This window comes from Oncorhynchus tshawytscha, linkage group LG04, assembly GCF_018296145.1.
Source record: "Oncorhynchus tshawytscha isolate Ot180627B linkage group LG04, Otsh_v2.0, whole genome shotgun sequence".
NCBI classification, from domain to species: Eukaryota; Metazoa; Chordata; class Actinopteri; order Salmoniformes; family Salmonidae; genus Oncorhynchus; species Oncorhynchus tshawytscha.
In genome coordinates this window covers 7829496-7853216 of record NC_056432.1, presented here as the reverse complement: position 1 = coordinate 7853216, position 23721 = coordinate 7829496, and the positions used below count along the sequence as shown (strand labels likewise).

The window sequence follows — 23721 nt, the reverse complement described above, 5'->3', positions numbered from 1 at the left end:
CTCTAGCCTAGCTAAGGCAGCACGCAGGACTGTGCATAGTGAGGCAGATCTTCCTTAAAACTCCTCCTCCTTTGGCATCGAGACTGAATAGATCCACAGTGGTTGGCACCTCCCTCATCATGTTGGGCGTGTCGTCATCCTGGTCACTACAGTGCTGGTTGGATGCCCAAGTGGACAGCAGATCATCATCTCAGCTATCGGAGTCCTCTGTTGCGTCCCCTGTACGGCAGTGTGCGAGAGGGGGCCCGACTCGGGGGCTTGAAGGAACGCAAAAGCATTTTTAGTAGCTCCTTCTTAGAAGAGAAGGAATCGGCCTTCTGTTTGAGGCTTTTACAAAACATCGGTTTTGTTTTTGGTGGCCCTGGGTGGGTCCTGGCGAACAACACTGGTAAATTATTTGTGAAAAACTGGCCCTCTTCACTTCCCTCACCTTCACAGGCAGGATGGTGCAGTTAACGCAGGGGTCAGACAGATCCAACGGATCATGACCGTCTTTAACCTGTAGTTCAGCTCCACAAGAGGAGCAGCCATGCATACCTAGCATCATGGAGATGCGGTGTTCTCTGTGTTCTCGGAGCTCAGAATGTAAACAAAATAAATCATAAAATATAAATATTTCTTATACAATACACTGATTCATCAAATTAACTAATATAATAGTAACCGAAGACTGTATTACAACAGCTACCACAATATACAGAAAGGGTAGAGAGCTACAATAATCTGGCAGGCGTAACGGATGTGAAACGCTAGCTTAGTTAGCGGTGGATTCGTGCGTGCTAAATAGCGTTTCAATCGGTGACGTCACTTGCTCTGAGACCTTGAAGTAGTGGTTCCCCTTGCTCTGCAAGGGCCGTGGCTTTTGTGGAGCGATGGGTAACGATGCTTTGAGGGGTGACTGTTGTTGATGTGTGCAGAGGGTCCCTGGTTCGCGCCCGGGTATGGGCGAGGGGACGGTCTAAAGTTATACTGTTACACAGGCGATGTAAACATGGCTGGAATATGAGCTGTAACATATTTAAATGTATGCTTATTTATGCGAAATACGCACGAATGGCAGTCATTTTGTAAGGCAAGCTGACAACACACGGTGGCACCACCAGTACAGAGCTTGCTCAGGAATGGCAGCAGGCAGGTGTGAGAGTATCTGCACGCACAGTGAGGTGAAGACTTTGAGGATGGCCTGGTGTCAAGAAGGGCAGCAAAGAAGCCACTTCTCTCCAGGAAAAATATCGTGGACAGACTGATATTCTGCAAAAGGTACAGGGATTGGACTGCTGAGGACGGGGGTAAAGTAATTTTCTCTGATGAATCCCCTTTCCGATTGTTTGGGGCATTCGGAAAAAAGCTTGTCCGGAGAAGACAAGGTGAGCGCTACCATCAGTCCTGTGTCATGCCAACATTAAAGCATCCTGAGACCATTCATGTGTGGGGTTGCTTCTCAGCCAAGGGACTGGGCCCACTCACAATTTTGCCTAAGAACACAGCCATGAATAAAGAATGGTACCAACACATCCTCCGAGACCAACTTCTCCCAACCATCCAGGAAAAGTTTGGTGACGAACAATGCCATTTCCAGCATGATGGAGCACCTTGCCATAAGGCAAAAGTGATAACTAAGTGGTTCGGGGAACAAAACATCGATATTTTGGGTCCATGGCCAGGAAACCCCCCAGACCTTAATCCCATTGAGAACTTGTGGTCAATCCTCAAGAGGCAGGTGGACAAACTAATCCCCACAAATTCTGACAAACTCCAAGCATTGATTATGCAACAATGGGCTGCCATCAGTCAGGATGTGGCCCAGAAGTTAATTGACAGCATGCTAGGGTGGATTGCAGAGGTCTTGAAAAAGAAGGGTCAACACTGCAAATATTGACTCTTTGCATCAACTTCATGTATTTGTCAATAAAATCCTTTGACACTTATGAAATGCTTATTAATTAATTATACTTCAGTATTCCATAGTAACAGCTGACAAAACTATCTAAAGACACTGAAGCAGCAAACTTTGTGGAAATTCATATTTGTGTCATTCTCAAAACTTTTGTGCACGACTGTAGTTGAAGGATGACTAACGTTAGTACCCGGTGGCCTTGATAACGAGCACAGCAGTGGAGGATATCTTGACAAGATTAGCACCGGAGTATGGTGGCCAACACACACACTAGCTGGTGGGTTAAATCAACACAAGACAAGGAAGCCCGAAATCCCCAGATAAAAGGGATAGGTTGGGGAGAGCTGTCACACAGCCTTGGAGGGCGAATTTCACGCTCTGATCCACAGGTCTCAGGCTGTTGGTCACAGACTGACAGGACACACAACTCACACAGAGTTTAGTTTACCATACTGGGACTTGGGAAGATGCAAACTGAAAAACAGGAGCAGTGGACCAGTCCATTTGCGTGATATGCTATGCTAACTTTGGGAGAAGTAATAAGACAGTGTTCTGACGTGTATATGAGCCGCAGGCACCCCCCCACCCCCCCACGATGTCACGTAACCGGCAGGACTCTGTTGTTGTTACTCAACCTGCGCTGGGATATAATCCATACTTTCAACCGTACTGACAGTCTGAAAGGCTTGAAGTAGAACTCCTCTCACCTGATAAAATGGTCTGCAAAGATTCATTCTTCACCACGGCACTCTGTTTTTGGACATCCCTGTAGAGAAGAACAAGGTGGAGAAGACAGAACACGTCTCAATTCTTTTTCATTAAATTTTTTTATTTTATTTAACTAGGCAAGTCAGTTAAGAACAAAATTCTTATTTACAATGATGTACTCATTGTTTGGCCCTGTCCAGAAACAAACAACCCCTAGCCTCTAAACACCCTAGACACTTGAGGAGATCTGACAGGATTTGATATGTGTAAGCAATGTGTCATTCTTCCTAGCCTATCAGAGAGCAAATCTGAGATATCACCATATTGCTGCGGTAGGTAGCCTAGCCGTTAAGAGCGTTGAGCCAGTAACCGAAAGGTAGCTGGTTTGAATCCCCGAGCGGAAGAGGTGACAAGGTGACGACGTGCGATTCACTTAACTGCTCCAGTAAGTCTCTGTGGAGAAGAGAACCTGCTAAACCAAAAAATGTCAAATGTTCACACTTCACACAAATTAAAAGTGTCAAGGGGCTAGGGTTGTCTCTAGTCTAAAATACAAGGTGTGGCGAGTCAGGAGTGATCGCCGTCGCTAGTGCACACCAGAGTATGGGAGTCGTGTTAAGCAGTCGGAAATCCCACACTCATCGCTCACCTAGGTGATAAGGCTATGTGGCCTACCTAGGTGATAAGGCTATGTGGCCTACCTAGGTGATAAGGCTATGTGGCCTACCTAGGTGATAAGGCTATGTGGCCTACCTAGGTGATAAGGCTGTGGCCTACCTAGGTGATAAGGCTATGTGGCCTACCTAGGTGATAAGGCTATGTGGCCTACCTAGGTGATAAGGCTATGTGGCCTACCTAGGTGATAAGGCTATGTGGCCTACCTAGGTGATAAGGCTACGTGGCCTACCTAGGTGATAAGGCTACGTGGCCTACCTAGGTGATAAGGCTACGTGGCCTACCTAGGTGATAAGGCTATGTGGCCGCTGCGTTAAAACAAACAGCTTTTATCTCTAATCCATTGATGATCAGATGCTTTAATTATAACTGTGACCCTGTTGCTCTCACATCTTAACAGTTCATTGACAACTTTAGCACTCCTCTTTTTTTAAACAACAGCCTATATAGAATCCCAAACATCTCTGATGCTGCTGCGTGGGCTCATTGGTTGTCTTGTCATCAATTAACACAGGTAGTGACCTATTTCTTGTTTGACTCATATTCAACACCTCTGCACATTAGTGGTGGGGTGGTGGGGTAGTGGGGTAGTGGGGTGGGGGATGGTGGGGTGGGGTGGTGGGGTGGGGTAGGTAGTGGGGTGGTGGGATAGTGGGGTAGGGGGGAGGTGGTGGGGTGAATAAATACAACAATAGTTTGAATTAAAAGAACAGTGATGAAGGAAGTGAAAAATGCTGGGCAGAGCATGACCAGAGCATGACCAGAGCATGACCAGAGCATGACCAGAGCATGACCAGAGCATGACCAGAGCATGGCCAGAGCATGGCCAGAGCATGACCAGAGCATGGCCAGAGCACCTAGAGGAAACTTCCCATCAGAGCAGCAGCCTAGATGGTGCATCTCAATAGGTTTTGTCACGTCAATACGTGTGTGTGTGTCACGGGGCTCTCTCTCACCAGACAGACAGGGTGGCGCAGGCGGTCAAGGCCATGACGTAGAAGCCTGAGCAGTGCAGGGCAGACATGGGCGCGGGCAGCAGGATGGCGGGTAGTAGGCGGCGGCCACACGCCGAAAACACAGACAACATGCGGTCCTCGCACGCCACTGCCACCACATCACTGGGAGAGGAGAGGAGGAGAGAGACACGCCTTGTTTACTACGGTGTAAATAAAGCTTTAACAGTTGCTCATTACCACAGTTGGAATGGAAGCTAAATCCCCCTATAAAAACAGCCCAGTCAACTCCAAACCGCATTAGCGGAAGCAGCCCCAGGCATATTGTTATGGTTTACTTTGTTAACCCATTACAGTCGAAGCCCCCGTCGAAAGGAAGTCTGTTCTCAAGTGCCTCTCCTATATCTGAGATAAGATCAGCAAACATTTGTTTCTAGTAAGCTATATGGATTGTTATTTTTTTTAAGAAGGTCATACCAAGGATCATGTTGTTATTTGATTTAGAATTTTAAGACCCCTTGAAGGATAACAATAACAGACAAAAAATGATTTGAAGAAAATGTTTATTTAGTTTCTTTGACCTTACTGATATTAGCCCGTACAAAAACATTGAAAAACAGATTCACTACATGGAACAATAGATATTCCCCCCCCCCAAACAACAAAACAAATCGAAAAGAAGTTTGTTCTGAAGTGTAGGTCCTATATCTGAGCGATCTAAGAAAGACATATATATATATATTCCCCCTGGGTATTTAACCCCTTCCTTGGAGCTAAACAGTCTCCATATCTACTTCCATTCATTCCCCCCCGGGTATTTAACCCCTTCCTTGGAGCTAAACAGTCTCCATATCTACTTCCATTCATTTCCCCCCCGGGTATTTAACCCCTTCCTTGGAGCTAAACAGTCTCCATATCTACTTCCATTCATTTCCCCCCGGGTATTTAACCCCTTACTTGGAGCTAAACAGTCTCCATATCTTCTTCCATTCATTTTCCCCCCGGGTATTTAACCCCTTCCTTGGAGCTAAACAGTCTCCATATCTACTTCCATTCATTCCCCCCCGGGTATTTAACCCCTTACTTGGAGCTAAACAGTCTCCATATCTACTTCCATTCATTTTCCCCCCCGGGTATTTAACCCCTTACTTGGAGCTAAACAGTCTCCATATCTTCTTCCATTCATTTTCCCCCCGGGTATTTAACCCCTTCCTTGGAGCTAAACAGTCTCCATATCTACTTCCATTCATTTCCCCCCCGGGTATTTAACCCCTTACTTGGAGCTAAACAGTCTCCATATCTACTTCCATTCATTTTCCCCCCGGGTATTTAACCCCTTACTTGGAGCTAAACAGTCTCCATATCTACTTCCATTCATTTTCCCACCCCGGGTATTTAACCCCTTCCTTGGAGCCAAACAGTCTCCATATCTACTTCCATTCATTTTCCCACCCCGGGTATTTAACCCCTTCCTTGGAGCTAAACAGTCTCCATATCTACTTCCATTAATTTTCCCCCCCCGGGTATTTAACCCCTTACTTGGAGCTAAACAGTCTCCATATCTACTTCCATTCATTTTCCCCCCCGGGTATTTAACCCCTTACTTGGAGCTAAACAGTCTCCATATCTACTTCCATTCATTTCCCCCCCGGGTATTTAACCCCTTACTTGGAGCTAAACAGTCTCCATATCTACTTCCATTCATTTCCCCCCGGGTATTTAACCCCTTCCTTGGAGCTAAACAGTCTCCATATCTACTTCCATTCATTTTCCCCCCCCGGGTATTTAACCCCTTCCTTGGAGCTAAACAGTCTCCATATCTACTTCCATTCATTTTCCCCCGGGTATTTAACCCCTTCCTTGGAACTAAACAGTCTCCATATCTACTTCCATTCATTTTCCCCCCGGGTATTTAACCCCTTCCTTGGAGCTAAACAGTTTCCATATCTACTTCCATTCATTTTCCCCCCCCCGGTATTTAACCCCTTCCTTGGAGCTAAACAGTCTCCATATCTACTTCCATTCATTTCCCCGGTATTTAACCCCTTCCTTGGAGCTAAACAGTCTCCATATCTACTTCCATTCATTTCCCCCCCGGTATTTAACCCCTTCCTTGGAGCTAAACAGTCTCCATATCTACTTCCATTCATTTTTCCCCCCGGGTATTTAACCCCTTCCTTGGAGCTAAACAGTCTCCATATCTACTTCCATTCATTTTTCCCCCCCCCGGGTATTTAACCCCTTCCTTGGAGCTAAACAGTCTCCATATCGACACCATTGACCGTGAGAGTCTCATCTTTTCATAGAGGGGTCGTAATAGTTTAGGCCAAACCGTTTGGATGCCTTTGTCTCATGGTTGGAACTCCACCAGTCCCTTCACTAAGCTGGTGGACAGCGTTAGTAGCTATTATGTTATTGGTTATTCAGCAGTGCTGTTGAATAATAGTTCAACCATCATATACTGTATTTCTTTACGTCTCATGGTCAGACATACACCGCCTCTAGCTCTGTCACTTTTCACCGCAGATACGGAAGTGCAACGTCGGCGGATGTTTTTATTATGCTAATTCTACTGAACAGGAGTGGCGTATCAAGAAGCTGATTAAACAGCATGATCATTACACAGCAGCACCTCGTGCTGGGGGACAATAAAAGGCCAGTTGTCACACAACACAATGCCACAGATGTCTCAAGTTGAGGGAGTGTGCAATGGGCATGCTGACTGTAGGAATGTACACCCGAGATGTTGCTAGAGAATCACGTGTTCATTTCTCTACCATAAGCCACCTCCAATGTCGTTTTAAAGAATTTGGCAGTACATCCAACCGACCTCGCAACCGCAGACCACGTGTAACCACGCCAGCCCAGGACCTCCACAGCCGGCTTCTTCACCTGCGGGATCGTCTGAGACCAGCCACCCAGACAACTGATGAAACTGATGTGTATTTCTGTCTGTAATGAAGCTCTTTTGTGGCTGGCCTGGCTCCCCAGTGGGTGGGCCTGATTGGCTGGCCTGGCTCCCCAGTGGGTGGGCCTGATTGGCTGGCCTGGCTCCCCAGTGGGTGGGCCTGATTGGCTGGCCTGGCTCCCCAGTGGGTGGGCCTATGCCCTCCCAGGCCCACCCATGTCTGCACCCCCACCCCGTGTCATATGAAATCCATAGATTAGGGCCTCATTCATTTATTTCAATTGATTGATTTGCTTATATGAACTGCAACTCAGTAAATTTGTTGAAATGATTGCATGTTGCGTTTATATTTTTGTTCAGTATAGATTTCCGCAGGGGCACGGACATCGACTCGAGGAGGTTAAACAGAGAAGAGGAGCTATAAAATCTGCTGTTCAATCACAAGTGCAATGACGTCCCCCAAAAATATTAGTTTGAAGTAATGTCTTTGTTGTAGTAATACCACAAACGGATATAGCAGTTTCATTGCTACGGATTCCAGATTTTACCCTTCACACTCGTACCTGTATACAGGTTGAAAATGACAGATTTGGGCACTAATAAGCTCCGAAATCAAAACGTAGTGGCTGTACAGTAACATGCTATACATGACGTCATAGCTCAGTGGCTGTACAGTAACATGCTATATATGAAGTCAGAGCTCAGTGGCTGTAGAGTAACATGCTATAAATGAAGTCAGAGCTCAGTGGCTGTAGAGTAACATGCTATAAATGAAGTCAGAGCTCAGTGGCTGTAGAGTAACATGCTATAAATGAAGTCAGAGCTCAGTGGCTGTAGAGTAACATGCTATAAATGAAGTCAGAGCTCAGTGGCTGTAGAGTAACATGCTATAAATGAAGTCAGAGCTCAGTGGCTGTAGAGTAACATGCTATAAATGAAGTCAGAGCTCAGTGGCTGTAGAGTAACATGCTATAAATGAAGTCAGAGCTCAGTGGCTGTACAGTAACATGCTATAAATGAAGTCAGAGCTCAGTGACTGTAGAGTAACATGCTATAAATGACATCATAGCTCAGTGGCTGTAGAGTAACATGCTATAAATGAAGTCAGAGCTCAGTGGCTGTAGAGTAACATGCTATATATGAAGTCAGAGCTCAGTGGCTGTAGAGTAACATGCTATACATGAAGTCAGAGCTCAGTGGCTGTAGAGTAACATGCTATAAATGAAGTCATGACATCAGAGCTCAGTGACTGAAGTCACTCAGTAACATGCTATAAATGAAGTCAGAGCTCAGTGGCTGTAGAGTAACATGCTATAAATGAAGTCAGAGCTCAGTGGCTGTACAGTAACATACTATAAATGACATCATAGCTCAGTGACCTTACAGTAACGTGCTATAAATGACATCATAGCTCAGTGACTATAGAGTAACATGCTATAAATGACATCATAGCTCAGTGACTATAGAGTAACATGCTATAAATGACATCATAGCTCAGTGACTATAGAGTAACGTGCTATAAATGACATCATAGCTCAGTGACCTTACAGTAACATGCTATAAATGACATCATAGCTCAGTGACTGTAGAGTAACGTGCTATAAATGACATCATAGCTCAGTGACTGTAGAGTAACATGCTATAAATGACATCATAGCTCAGTGACTGTAGAGTAACGTGCTATAAATGACATCATAGCTCAGTGACTATAGAGTAACGTGCTATAAATGACATCATAGCTCAGTGACCTTACAGTAACATGTTATAAATGACATCATAGCTCAGTGACTGTAGAGTAACGTGCTATAAATGACATCATAGCTCAGTGACTGTAGAGTAACGTGCTATAAATGACATCATAGCTCAGTGACTATAGAGTAACATGCTATAAATGACATCATAGCTCAGTGACTGTAGAGTGCTATAAATGACATCATAGCTGCTTATAAATGACATCATAGCTCAGTGACTATAGAGTAACGTGCTATAAATGACATCATAGCTTAGTGACCTTACAGTAACATGTTATAAATGACATCATAGCTGACAGTGACTATAGACATCAACTCAGTGACTGCTATAAAATGACATCATAGCTCAGTGACTGTAGAGTAACGTGCTATAAATGACATCATAGCTTAGTGACCTTACAGTAACATGTTATAAATGACATCATAGCTCAGTGACTATAGAGTAACATGCTATAAATGACATCATAGCTCAGTGACTGTAGAGTAACGTGCTATAAATGACATCATAGCTCAGTGACTGTAGAGTAACGTGCTATAAATGACATCATAGCTTAGTGACCTTACAGTAACATGTTATAAATGACATCATAGCTCAGTGACTATAGAGTAACGTGCTATAAATGACATCATAGCTCAGTGACTGTAGAGTAACGTGCTATAAATGACATCATAGCTCAGTGACTGTAGAGTAACGTGCTATAAATGACATCATAGCTTAGTGACTGTAGAGTAACGTGCTATAAATGACATCATAGCTTAGTGACCTTACAGTAACATGTTATATATGACATCATAGCTCAGGCTCAGTAACACAGCTCTGTATGGGTTTTGACTGACAGACGTTCTGAACTTGAGCACCTCAAGCGACAAGAACTGGTCACCATCCCTCCCACTAATTTGTCAACTTCTGCTTTTTCTGTTGTCTGAGGGAAATGCTGTAAATTAAGAGGACTCTATGTAATTCCAAAGATGAGACATTGAGGATCAGAATAAATACCACTGATGTGATACAAGCCAAACACCTGTTAGTCCAAATGTGCACTTCACATTTCCATATCATAAAACTAATAGATACAGTGTCACCGTTTATGATCACTTTGTTTGATGTATAGTTACAAGATGACATGGCGTCATACCTTGGGTTGTTTTGAACAAAATGAGCCTGTTTGTCTATTGTGAAGAAAAATCGCTGCGGAACAAGGCGCCTGAATACACCCATGATTATTTTCTATGTGCACCCAAATTATGATCCGTTTGCATTGTGAAAGCCTAACAAGAAGATAATATTTTATAACGAGTCATGTTGGCAATAGAACAAAGCTTTCAAATGACGCCCACCTGAACCAGATAGCGATTTATAAAAAGGGGCGTTTCTGGAAACAACCGTAACTGTGTGATTGAGGGGGACGCAGAGTTGTGTTCCAAACAAAACAAATGCAAGTGTGCTCTTAGTTCCTCAATGGCACAGCTAGGAGAGTTTTAAAAAAACAGCTTATAGTTGAAGACTGTTCCTTGAGTCATAAAAGTGCATTGAAATGACTTAGGACTTGTGCACACTTTGTAGAGGTGTGTGGCCTCTTGGAGAGACCAGTTAGTCCTTTCACTCAAACACGGGTCATTTTTTTTGTCTCGAGTTGCACCTACCCCAATATTATTATCACGTTACTGAATGTATCCAGATTATTTTCAGATTTCGTTGTCAACAAATGGGGTGAAAAGTACAGTAAATGTAAAATACACATACAATCAACAGTGTGATGTTTGGATTTAGTCGTGTGTCAGGTGAACTGTTGTGTCCTCAACTTTGGTCTAATGCTTCTCTCAATCTTCAAACTGATCCCTTTCAATTGGTTGTTTATGCTTTTCATATTTATTCTGGAAGAAACACTTCAATTTAGTTCTATCCACATTAGGCCAATTCCTACAAGTGTAAAGTATTAAGACAACAGATAACTACCATTAATACTACTAGACGTGTAGAACCTCCCTCCCCCTACTGCTTACCTGCTGCCCGCTGCAGTGATGACTCGGCTGGGCAGCAACGTGTCCCACTCCCTGCCCTCCCTGGAACAGCGGAGCTGGCTGAGTTTGGCTCCGGACACCGCAGAGACGTCGTTCTCCACCTCCAGGTACACCGGGGGCTCCGTACTGACCTACAATCATACACAATATGGCGGAAAGAGAGAACATCCCTGACTAGCATCCATTGTACTCATCATGACTCCGTCTATGACCATGTGGGTTGTTTAGCCACAACTGAAGAGTGATGTAATAGCATACCTGAAGAGTAAACGCTTTCTGCGGTGTGGGAGTGGGCAGTTTGAGGACAGCCACGGGGATAGCAACGACGCAACAAGGCTCCTTCTCTGATGAAGGGGTAGCCTGCAAGTGTGCAGTTGGGGAAAAAAGAAAAGAAAATGCATAAATATCCCTGGTCAAAAGTCCCCACATTATAATTGGAAGAGAAAACTCTAACATAGCCTGTAAGATAGAAAGGTGACTCCAAACACACGTTAAACTAATAGCAGCTGTTTAAACATACCGCCGCTCTGATATCCAGAAAGTTATTTCCGGCTGTATGTAATAACACAAAAAAACATCCTGGGCTAATAAAGGAAGGAATAACACACACAAAAAAACATTCTGGGCTAATAAAGGAAGGAATAACACACACAAAAAAACTAAAATACTGCAAAGTTGCTTAGGAGCTAGAAGCAGAGCTGCCCTATCTGTCAACACCATTCGTGGTCGAATTGCTGCAGAGAAACCACTACTAAAGGACACCAATAAGAAGAAGAGACTTGCTTGGGCCAAAAAACACAAGCAATGGACATTAGACCGGTGGAAATCTGTCCTTTGGACTGATGAGTCCAAATTGTAAAATGTTGGTTCCAACCGCTGTGTCTTTGTGAGACACAGAGTAGGTGACCGGATGTTCTCCGCATGTGTGGTTCCCACCAGGAAGCATGGAAGAGGTGTGATGGTATGGGGTTTCTTTGCTCGTGACATTGTGATTTATTTAGAATTCAAGGATCACTTACCCAGCATGGCTACCACAGCATTCTGCACCATCACAATCTGGTTTGCGCTTAGTGGGATTATCATTTGTTTCAAAAGGACAATGGCCCAACACACCTCCAGGCTGTGTAAGAGCTATTTGACCAAGACAGAGAGTAATGGAGTGCTGCATCAGATGACCTGGCCTCCACAATCCCCCGACCTCAACCCAATTGAGATGGTTTGGGATGAGTTGGACCACAGAGCGAAGAAAAAGCAACCAACAAGTGCTCAGCATATTTGGGAATTCCAAGAGTGTTGGAAAAGCATTCCTCGTGAAGCTGGTTGAGAGAACACCAAAAGTTGTCATCAAGGCAAAGGGTGAATACTTTGAAGCGTCTAAAATATATTTTGATTTGTTTAAAACTTTGATGTCTTCACTACTATTCTACAATGTAGAAAAACCCTTGAATGAGTAGGTGTCCAAACTTTCGACTGGTGCTGTAGATCTTCATTGTCAAGGGTTTAAACACTGGTTCCCATGCTTGTTCAATGAACCATAAACAATGAATGAACATGCACCTGTGGAACGGTCGTTAAGACACTAACAGCTTACAGACAGTTGGCAATTAAGGTCAGTTATGAAAACTCAGGACACTAAAGAGGCCTTTCTACTGACTCTGAAAACACCAAAAGAAAGATGCCCAGGGTCCCTGCTCATCTGCGTGAATGTGCCTTAGGCATGCTGCAAGGAGGCATGAGGACTGCAGTTGTGGCCAGAACAATGAATTGCAATCTCCGTACTGTGAGATGCCTAAGACAGCGCTACAGGGAGACAGGACGGACAACTGATTGTCCTCGCAGTGGCAGACCACGTGTAACAACACCTGCACAGGATCGGTACATCCGAACATCACACCTGTGGGACAGTTACAGGATGGCAACAACTGCCCGAGTTACACCAGGAATGCACAATCCCTCCATCAGTGCTCAGACTGTCCGCAATAGGCCGAGAGAGGCTGGAGCGAGGGCCTGTAGGCCTGTTGTAAGGCAGGTCCTCACCAGACATCACCGGCAACAAAGTCACCTATGGGCATAAACCCACCATCGCTGGACCAGACAGGACTGGCAAAAAGTGCTCTTCACTAACGAGTCACGGTTTTGTCTCACCAGGGGAGATGGTCGGATTCACGTTTATCGTCGAAGGAATGAGCGTTACACCGAGGCCTGTACTCTGGAGCGGGATTGATTTATAGGTGGAGGGTCCATCATGGTCTGGGGCGGTGTGTCACAGCATCATCGGACTGAGATTGTTGTCATTGCAGGAAATCTCAACGTGTGCGTTACAGGGAAGACATCCTACTCCCTCATGTGGTGCCCTTCCTGCAGGCTCATCCTGACATGACAATGCCACCAGCCATACTGCTCGTTCTCTGTGTGATTTCCTGCAAGACAGAAATGTCAGTGTTCTGCCATGGCCAGCGAAGAGCCCGGATCTCAATCCCATTGAGCACATCTGTGACCTATTGGATTGGAGGGTGAGGGCTAGGGCCTTTCCCCCCAGAAATGTCCGGGAACTTGCCGGTGCCTTGGTGGAAAAGGGGGTTACATCTCACAGCAAGAACTGGCAAATCTGGTACATGTATTTATGTATGCATGTATAAATGCATGTGTGTATGCAGACATACACTATCATTCAAAAGTTTGTGGTCACTTAGAAATGTCCTTGTTTTTGTCGATTAAAAAAATATAAAATGTATCAGAAATACAGTGTCGACATTGTTAATGTTATAAATGACTATCGTAGCTGGAAACGACTGATTTTTTAAATGGAATATCAACATAGGCGTACAGAGGCCCATTATCAGCAACCATCACTCCTGTGTTCCAATGGCACATTGTGTTAGCTAATCCAAGTTTATCATTTTAAAAGGCTAATTGTTCATTAGAAAACCATTGTGCAATTATGTTAGCACAGCTGAAAACTGTTATACTGATTAAAGAAGCAATAAATCTGGCCTTCTTTAGACGAGTTGAGTATCTGGAGCATCAGCATTTGTGGGTTCAATTACAGGCTCAAAATGGCCAGAAACAAATAACTTTCTACTGAAACTCATCAGTCTATTCTTGTTCTGAGAAATGAAGGCTATTCCATGCGAGAAATTGCCAAGAAACTAAAGATCTCGTACAACGCTGTGTACTACTCCCTTCATAAACAGCTCAAGCTGGCTCAAACCAGAATAGAAAGAGTGGGAGGCCCCGGTGCACAACTGAGCAAGAGGACAATTACATTAGAATGTCTAGTTTGAGAAACAGACAACTCACAAGTCCTCAACTGGCACCTTCATTAAACAGTACCAGCAAAACACCAGTCTCAACGTCAACAGTGAAGAGGCGACTCCGGGATGCTGGTCTTCTTGGCAGAGTTCCTCTGTCCAGTGTCTGTGTTATTTTGTCCATCTTAATCTTTTATTTTTATTGGCCAGTCTGAGATATGGCTTTTTCTTTGCAACTTTCATCTAGAAGGCCAGCATCCCAGAGTCGCCTCTTCACTGTTGACCCTTGCCGTACCACAGTGGACCCATAGGGGACCCCCGGTTGAATATTCCTAAAGGAATAAGGGTGTCATTTCGTACGCAGCCAATCAGCTTGTTGATCCCATATCCAATCAAGACCATTACATTCAAAGACAAGCATATCTTGAATATTATCATATCTTCCATCAGAAAAAAATATGTAAAGTCATGAGATTACGTGAAATCAACTGGCACTGGCCTTACCTGCTGGAAGGTTTGGTGGGACACGGGCATCATCATTTTCGCGTCCATTTTCCTGGGCCGTCCCTTTTTCCTCTTCTCTACCTGGTTGTCCCCTCCGTCCACGTCTAGGGCCTTCCGCTTCTCCACCTGGTTGTCCCCTCCGTCCACGTCTAGGGCCTTCCTCTTCTCCAACTGGTTGTCCCCTCCGTCCACGTCGAGGACCTTCCTCTTGGTGAAGGAGGGGGACTTCACCACAACCATCTTGTCCTCGCTGTCGCTGCTCGTCTCATCCTTGATCTCCTTTAAAGTGCTGCTGTCTTTCACTCTACAACAGGAGGACAACAACCACAGAAATAGACTCACCACGTGTTCCATTAACCCATTAACCCATTAACCCGATCGCCTTAGTAGTGTTTCCTCATATATGATCATAGGCGAAGCAATGCTTGGAAAATATTGAATTTTCATTAACTTTTTTGTAAGAAGGGTTGAGTTGTGTGTTGAGCCCAATTTGAATGATGTACTTCCTACCCTTATTTCCAGGTTAACAGGGACACTTTGTGCTCTATTTCCTGTTTAATGGGGACATTTCCAGCTGTACTTCCTGTTCACTTGTCCACCCATTATGGCCTCATTGACCTGAATGAAGATGCCCTTTCTAGTAATTATATTTCGAAGAGAGACAACCTCCAAGTCCCAGTCAACAAGGAAAGAACAAAAACAGATCAATCTAGTTCAGTGAATATATATATATATTTTTTTAAAGAAACTGGTCATCACTTAACATCTATTCCAAGAAGTGTCAATCAAAAGTGGATTGCTCCGTTAAAAACAAGGCTAGCATTCAATCTGTTGTTTTTGTTGTGTTCATAGGAACATATGTACGTCCTAAACTGATTTATTTTTCCCGTGTTCAGATAACAAGAATATCAGATGTGGAAACGACCAATAACGTTCCAGCATTGTATGCCTCAAATCAGCAACTGTTGACTGATCATAAAGACTATTGGGATAAGCTTGATGGTTCTGTTCCCTTACCTGTCTAGCGGGGTGAGTCCCGCCATGGAGATGGTGACCCCGGGCATGACCTTTGACCTCTCTGTGAACCTGGAGTCAAGGGCTTTCATCGGCTCCATCTTGGTGGAGGTGGTTAGGAGCAGGTTGGACTTCATGGCTGTGGTGTTAAGAGACGAGGCCTGGGCCGTGGCACCGGAAACACTGTCAGGAATGGAAAGAGGGGGAGGGCAAAATACTAAATTAACAGGCCGGTAAGGGGGTGGGGGGGTGGGGAGCAGGAGAGTGGAGGGAGAGCAAAATACTAAATTAACAGGCCGGTAGGGGGTGGGGGTGGAAGCAGAGCAGAGAGAAAGAGAGATGGAAAGGAGAGAATGGCAGAGAAGACTAGACAGACAACTGACCTGTCTTTGGCGTCATCTGGGGCCTTGCCCCCCAGTGGGGTGGATAGGGGGTCCAAATTGGAGGTGGCCGTGTTGGAGTCTGAGGAAAGCTGGGAGGTGAGCTGGCTGGCCGACCCAGGGAGGATGGGTACGCTGTTGAAGAGGGCTGGGGAGAAATCCCTGAGGATTCAAACAAAAACAGTGAGACTTCAAACTAACAGAAACAAGACTATCCCCGTGGTAATGTAATATATTGACAATTATTTGTCAAATGTGTAACAGGTTTAGTTTATCTATTTCGAAGATAACGTGTTAGCACGTAGGGGGGCATCGATTGGTGTCACCTCGTTAGTAACTGCGTTACACCTGTAATGGCTTGTCCATCTTGTTAGTCGGAAGGTGTTTCACCCGCGTTAGCATAGGTGATATTTAAGATTGGCTGGGCCAGTGCTCCAGTTGAGCGTGAGAGATGTTGGGAGAGCTACACTTCACGTCAGCTGAGGTGTGATTTTTAAGCTCAAACTTTTAAGTTTGAAAGAAACCTGATTTGTTATGGTTTCCCCTGTTTGATTTGCTCCATATTCTTTTTACTCCCCATCCTAAATTGTGTTTTGAAAAATATCTGAGGCAAACCTAGTGGGCATCCATGGGTCTTTTATAACCCCTTACTAGTTGCTTTGCCCATTTTCAGTTTGCACCCACATGGGTACCTTTCAGAACAAATTTTGTTTTGTTCGTCAGTGATGTTCTTTGTTAGTTCCATTTGTTGTGAGCGACATTTTGAGTTTGTCTTGTGGGAACATAACAAAATGGCGGCTTGTCCGGGATCCTGTTTCTCACGAGTATGGTAGTCACCTACTCTGAAACTCTGTAGGGGTCCAGATATTTTAGTGTTTAAAATACACTTTTGTGGTAAAGTTTGTGTCACGAATCCACCCTGGGGGGGGGGGGATTTATAAGATCGCCGGAATAATTTAGAAAGTTGCATAAACACAGGTTTATAAAAAATAAAGCCACAGACTAAGTTTGTCGAGCATTTGCAGTAAACCCTACATGGGAGACGCTATCGAAAATGTACGAAGGCGGCGAATCTGCTCGTCATCGCAAAGCATTATGATATCAAAGCTGCACATGCAGACTCAAAAGCAGTAGTCAAAAAGTCTATAGTGATTTAGTGGAGGAAGAAATCTGATGATGAAAAGGGTCTTACGGGTGGTAGAGTAAACCCCATTGAGGGAGGATGAAGAAAAGGGTCTTACGGGTGGTAGAGTAAATCCCATTGAGGGAGAATGAAGAAAAGGGTCTTACGGGTGGTAGAGTAAACCCCATTGAGGGAGGATGAAGAAAAGGGTCTTACGGGTGGTAGAGTAAACCCCATTGAGGGAGGATGAAGAAAAGGGTCTTACGGGTGGTAGAGTAAACCCCATTGAGGGAGGACAGTGAAAAGGGTCTTACGGGTGGTAAAGTAAACCCCATTGAGGGAGGATGAAGAAAAGGGTCTTACGGGTGGTAGAGTAAACCCCATTGAGGGAGGATGAAGAAAAGGGTCTTACGGGTGGTAGAGTAAACCCCATTGAGGGAGGATGAAGAAAAGGGTCTTACGGGTGGTAGAGTAAACCCCATTGAGGAAGGACAGTGAAAAGGGTCTTACGGGTGGTAGAGTAAACCCCATTGAGGGAGGACAGTGAAAAGGGTCTTACGGGTGGTAAAGTAAACCCCATTGAGGGAGGATGAAGAAAAGGGTCTTACGGGTGGTAGAGTAAACCCCATTGAGGGAGGATGAAGAAAAGGGTCTTACGGGTGGTAGAGTAAACCCCATTGAGGGAGGATGAAGAAAAGGGTCTTACGGGTGGTAGAGTAAACCCCATTGAGGGAGGATGAAGAAAAGGGTCTTACGGGTGGTAGAGTAAACCCCATTGAGGGAGGATGAAGAAAAGGGTCTTACGGGTGTTAGAGTAAACCCCATTGAGGGAGGATGAAGAAAAGGGTCTTACGGGTGGTAGAGTAAACCCCATTGAGGGAGTGTGAAGAAAAGGGTCTTAGGGGTGGTAGAGTAAACCCCATTGAGGGAGGACAGTGAAAAGGGTCTTACGGGTGGTAGAGTAAACCCCATTGAGGGAGGACAGTGAAAAGGGTCTTACGGGTGGTAAAGTAAACCCCATTGAGGGAGGATGAAGAAAAGGGTCTTACGGGTGGTAGAGTAAACCCCATTGAGGGAGGATGAAGAAAAGGGTCTTACGGGTGGTAGAGTAAACCCCATTGAGGGAGGACGAAGAAAAGGGTCTTACGGGTGGTAGAGTAAACCCCATTGAGGGAGGACGAAGAAAAGGGTCTTACGGGTGGTAGAGTAAACCCCATTGAGGGAGGACGAAGAAAAGGGTCTTACGGGTGGTAGAGTAAACCCCATTGAGGGAGGACAGTGAAAAGGGTCTTACGGGTGGTAGAGTAAACCCCATTGAGGGAGGACAGTGAAAAGGGTCTTACGGGTGGTAAAGTAAACCCCATTGAGGGAGGATGAAGAAAAGGGTCTTACGGGTGGTAGAGTAAACCCCATTGAGGGAGGATGAAGAAAAGGGTCTTACGGGTGGTAGAGTAAACCCCATTGAGGGAGGATGAAGAAAAGGGTCTTACGGGTGGTAGAGTAAACCCCATTGAGGGAGGATGAAGAAAAGGGTCTTACGGGTGGTAGAGTAAACCCCATTGAGGGAGGATGAAGAAAAGGGTCTTACGGGTGGTAGAGTAAACCCCATTGAGGGAGGATGAAGAAAAGGGTCTTACGGGTGGTAGAGTAAACCCCATTGAGGGAGGACAGTGAAAAGGGTCTTACGGGTGGTAGAGTAAACCCCATTGAGGGAGGACAGTGAAAAGGGTCTTACGGGTGGTAAAGTAAACCCCATTGAGGAGGATGAAGAAAAGGGTCTTACGGGTGGTAGAGTAAACCCCATTGAGGGAGGATGAAGAAAAGGGTCTTACGGGTGGTAGAGTAAACCCCATTGAGGGAGGATGAAGAAAGGGTCTTACGGGTGGTAGAGTAAACCCCATTGAGGGAGGATGAAGAAAAGGGTCTTACGGGTGGTAGAGTAAACCCCATTGAGGGAGGATGAAGAAAAGGGTCTTACGGGTGGTAGAGTAAACCCCATTGAGGGAGGATGAAGAAAAGGGTCTTACGGGTGGTAGAGTAAACCCCATTGAGGGAGGATGAAGAAAAGGGTCTTACGGGTGGTAGAGTAAACCCCATTGAGGGAGGACAGTGAAAAGGGTCTTACGGGTGGTAGAGTAAACCCCATTGAGGGAGGACAGTGAAAAGGGTCTTACGGGTGGTAAAGTAAACCCCATTGAGGAGGATGAAGAAAAGGGTCTTACGGGTGGTAGAGTAAACCCCATTGAGGGAGGATGAGGAAAAGGGTCTTACGGGTGGTAGAGTAAACCCCATTGAGGGAGGATGAAGAAAAGGGTCTTACGGGTGGTAGAGTAAACCCCATTGAGGAGGATGAAGAAAAGGGTCTTACGGGTGGTAGAGTAAACCCCATTGAGGGAGGACAGTGAAAAGGGTCTTACGGGTGGTAGAGTAAACCCCATTGAGGGAGGACAGTGAAAAGGGTCTTACGGGTGGTAGAGTAAACCCCATTGAGGGAGGACAGTGAAAAGGGTCTTACGGGTGGTAGAGTAAACCCCATTGAGGGACGATGAAGAAAAGGGTCTTACGGGTGGTAGAGTAAACCCCATTGAGGGAGGATGACGAAAAGGGTCTTACGGGTGGTAGAGTAAACCCCATTGAGGGAGGATGAAGAAAAGGGTCTTACGGGTGGTAGAGTAAACCCCATTGAGGGAGGACAAAGAAAAGGGTCTTACGGGTGGTAGAGTAAACCCCATTGAGGGAGGACAGTGAAAAGGGTCTTACGGGTGGTAGAGTAAACCCCATTGAGGGAGGACAGTGAAAAGGGTCTTACGGGTGGTAAAGTAAACCCCATTGAGGGAGGATGAAGAAAAGGGTCTTACGGGTGGTAGAGTAAACCCCATTGAGGGAGGATGAAGAAAAGGGTCTTACGGGTGGTAGAGTAAACCCCATTGAGGGAGGATGAAGAAAAGGGTCTTACGGGTGGTAGAGTAAACCCCATTGAGGGAGGATGAAGAAAAGGGTCTTACGGGTGGTAGAGTAAACCCCATTGAGGGAGGATGAAGAAAAGGGTCTTACGGGTGGTAGAGTAAACCCCATTGAGGGAGGATGAAGAAAAGGGTCTTACGGGTGGTAGAGTAAACCCCATTGAGGGAGGATGAAGAAAAGGGTCTTACGGGTGGTAGAGTAAACCCCATTGAGGGAGGATGAAGAAAAGGGTCTTACGGGTGGTAGAGTAAACCCCATTGAGGGAGGATGAAGAAAAGGGTCTTACGGGTGGTAGAGTAAACCCCATTGAGGGAGGATGAAGAAAAGGGTCTTACGGGTGGTAGAGTAAACCCCATTGAGGGAGGATGAAGAAAAGGGTCTTACGGGTGGTAGAGTAAACCCCATTGAGGGAGGATGAAGAAAAGGGTCTTACGGGTGGTAGAGTAAACCCCATTGAGGGAGGATGAAGAAAAGGGTCTTACGGGTGGTAGAGTAAACCCCATTGAGGGAGGATGAAGAAAAGGGTCTTACGGGTGGTAGAGTAAACCCCATTGAGGAGGACAGTGAAAAGGGTCTTACGGGTGGTAAAGTAAACCCCATTGAGGGAGGATGAAGAAAAGGGTCTTACGGGTGGTAGAGTAAACCCCATTGAGGGAGGATGAAGAAAAGGGTCTTACGGGTGGTAGAGTAAACCCCATTGAGGGAGGACAGTGAAAAGGGTCTTACGGGTGGTAGAGTAAACCCCATTGAGGGAGGACAGTGAAAAGGGTCTTACGGGTGGTAAAGTAAACCCCATTGAGGGAGGATGAAGAAAAGGGTCTTACGGGTGGTAGAGTAAACCCCATTGAGGGAGGATGAGGAAAAGGGTCTTACGGGTGGTAGAGTAAACCCCATTGAGGAGGATGAAGAAAAGGGTCTTACGGGTGGTAGAGTAAACCCCATTGAGGGAGGATGAAGAAAAGGGTCTTACGGGTGGTAGAGTAAACCCCATTGAGGGAGGACAGTGAAAAGGGTCTTACGGGTGGTAGAGTAAACCCCATTGAGGGAGGACAGTGAAAAGGGTCTTACGGGTGGTAGAGTAAACCCCATTGAGGGAGGACAGTGAAAAGGGTCTTACGGGTGGTAGAGTAAACCCCATTGAGGGACGATGAAGAAAAGGGTCTTACGGGTGGTAGAGTAAACCCCATTGAGGGAGGATGACGAAAAGGGTCTTACGGGTGGTAGAGTAAACCCCATTGAGGGAGGATGAAGAAAAGGGTCTTACGGGTGGTAGAGTAAACCCCATTGAGGGAGGACAAAGAAAAGGGTCTTACGGGTGGTAGAGTAAACCCCATTGAGGGAGGACAGTGAAAAGGGTCTTACGGGTGGTAGAGTAAACCCCATTGAGGGAGGACAGTGAAAAGGGTCTTACGGGTGGTAAAGTAAACCCCATTGAGGGAGGATGAAGAAAAGGGTCTTACGGGTGGTAGAGTAAACCCCATTGAGGGAGGATGAAGAAAAGGGTCTTACGGGTGGTAGAGTAAACCCCATTGAGGGAGGATGAAGAAAAGGGTCTTACGGGTGGTAGAGTAAACCCCATTGAGGGAGGATGAAGAAAAGGGTCTTACGGGTGGTAGAGTAAACCCCATTGAGGGAGGATGAAGAAAAGGGTCTTACGGGTGGTAGAGTAAACCCCATTGAGGGAGGATGAAGAAAAGGGTCTTACGGGTGGTAGAGTAAACCCCATTGAGGGAGGATGAAGAAAAGGGTCTTACGGGTGGTAGAGTAAACCCCATTGAGGGAGGATGAAGAAAAGGGTCTTACGGGTGGTAGAGTAAACCCCATTGAGGGAGGATGAAGAAAAGGGTCTTACGGGTGGTAGAGTAAACCCCATTGAGGGAGGATGAAGAAAAGGGTCTTACGGGTGGTAGAGTAAACCCCATTGAGGGAGGATGAAGAAAAGGGTCTTACGGGTGGTAGAGTAAACCCCATTGAGGGAGGACAGTGAAAAGGGTCTTACGGGTGGTAAAGTAAACCCCATTGAGGGAGGATGAAGAAAAGGGTCTTACGGGTGGTAGAGTAAACCCCATTGAGGGAGGATGAAGAAAAGGGTCTTACGGGTGGTAGAGTAAACCCCATTGAGGGAGGATGAAGAAAAGGGTCTTACGGGTGGTAGAGTAAACCCCATTGAGGGAGGACAGTGAAAAGGGTCTTACGGGTGGTAAAGTAAACCCCATTGAGGGAGGATGAAGAAAAGGGTCTTACGGGTGGTAGAGTAAACCCCATTGAGGGAGGATGAAGAAAAGGGTCTTACGGGTGGTAGAGTAAACCCCATTGAGGGAGGATGAAGAAAAGGGTCTTACGGGTGGTAGAGTAAACCCCATTGAGGGAGGACGAAGAAAAGGGTCTTACGGGTGGTAGAGTAAACCCCATTGAGGGAGGACAGTGAAAAGGGTCTTACGGGTGGTAGAGTAAACCCCATTGAGGGAGGACAGTGAAAAGGGTCTTACGGGTGGTAAAGTAAACCCCATTGAGGGAGGATGAAGAAAAGGGTCTTACGGGTGGTAGAGTAAACCCCATTGAGGGAGGATGAAGAAAAGGGTCTTACGGGTGACAGAGTAAACCCCATTGAGGGAGGATGAAGAAAAGGGTCTTACGGGTGGTAGAGTAAACCCCATTGAGGGAGGATGAAGAAAAGGGTCTTACGGGTGGTAGAGTAAACCCCATTGAGGGAGGATGAAGAAAAGGGTCTTACGGGTGGTAGAGTAAACCCCATTGAGGAAGGATGAAGAAAAGGGTCTTACGGGTGGTAGAGTAAACCCCATTGAGGGAGGATGAAGAAAAGGGTCTTACGGGTGGTAGAGTAAACCCCATTGAGGGAGGATGAAGAAAAGGGTCTTACGGGTGGTAGAGTAAACCCCATTGAGGGAGGATGAAGAAAAGGGTCTTACGGGTGGTAGAGTAAACCCCATTGAGCGAGGATGAAGAAAAGGGTCTTACGGGTGGTAGAGTAAACCCCATTGAGGGAGGATGAAGAAAAGGGTCTTACGGGTGGTAGAGTAAACCCCATTGAGGGAGGATGAAGAAAAGGGTCTTACGGGTGGTAGAGTAAACCCCATTGAGGGAGGATGAAGAAAAGGGTCTTACGGGTGGTAGAGTAAACCCCATTGAGGGAGGATGAAGGAAAGGGTCTTACGGGTGGTAGAGTAAATCCCATTGAGGGAGGACAGTGAAAAGGGTCCTATGGGTGGTAGAGTAAACCCCATTGAGGGAGGACAGTGAAAAGGGTCTTATGGGTGGTAGAGTAAACCCCATTGAGGGAGGACAGTGAAAAGGGTCTTATGGGTGGTAGAGTAAACCCCATTGAGGGAGGACAGTGAAAAGGGTCTTACGGGTGGTAGAGTAAACCCCATTGAGGGAGGATGAAGAAAAGGGTCTTACGGGTGGTAGAGTAAACCCCATTGAGGGAGGATGAAGAAAAGGGTCTTACGGGTGGTAGAGTAAACCCCATTGAGGGAGGATGAAGAAAAGGGTCTTACGGGTGTTAGAGTAAACCCCATTGAGGGAGGATGAAGAAAAGGGTCTTACGGGT

General features: G+C 45.8%; 1 protein-coding gene across 1 annotated transcript in view; it reads right to left on the bottom strand.

Annotated features, from left to right (window-relative positions):
- The window catches only part of LOC112246624 (protein HIRA), a 48983-nt gene that overhangs the window by 8162 nt on the left and 17100 nt on the right, over positions 1 to 23721 (bottom strand). Inside the window, 7 exon segments of the mRNA XM_042320273.1 lie at positions 2605 to 2663; positions 4237 to 4398; positions 10897 to 11045; positions 11173 to 11274; positions 14670 to 14973; positions 15687 to 15866; positions 16067 to 16225. Of these exon segments, the coding sequence (XP_042176207.1) occupies positions 2605 to 2663; positions 4237 to 4398; positions 10897 to 11045; positions 11173 to 11274; positions 14670 to 14973; positions 15687 to 15866; positions 16067 to 16225 (1115 nt within the window).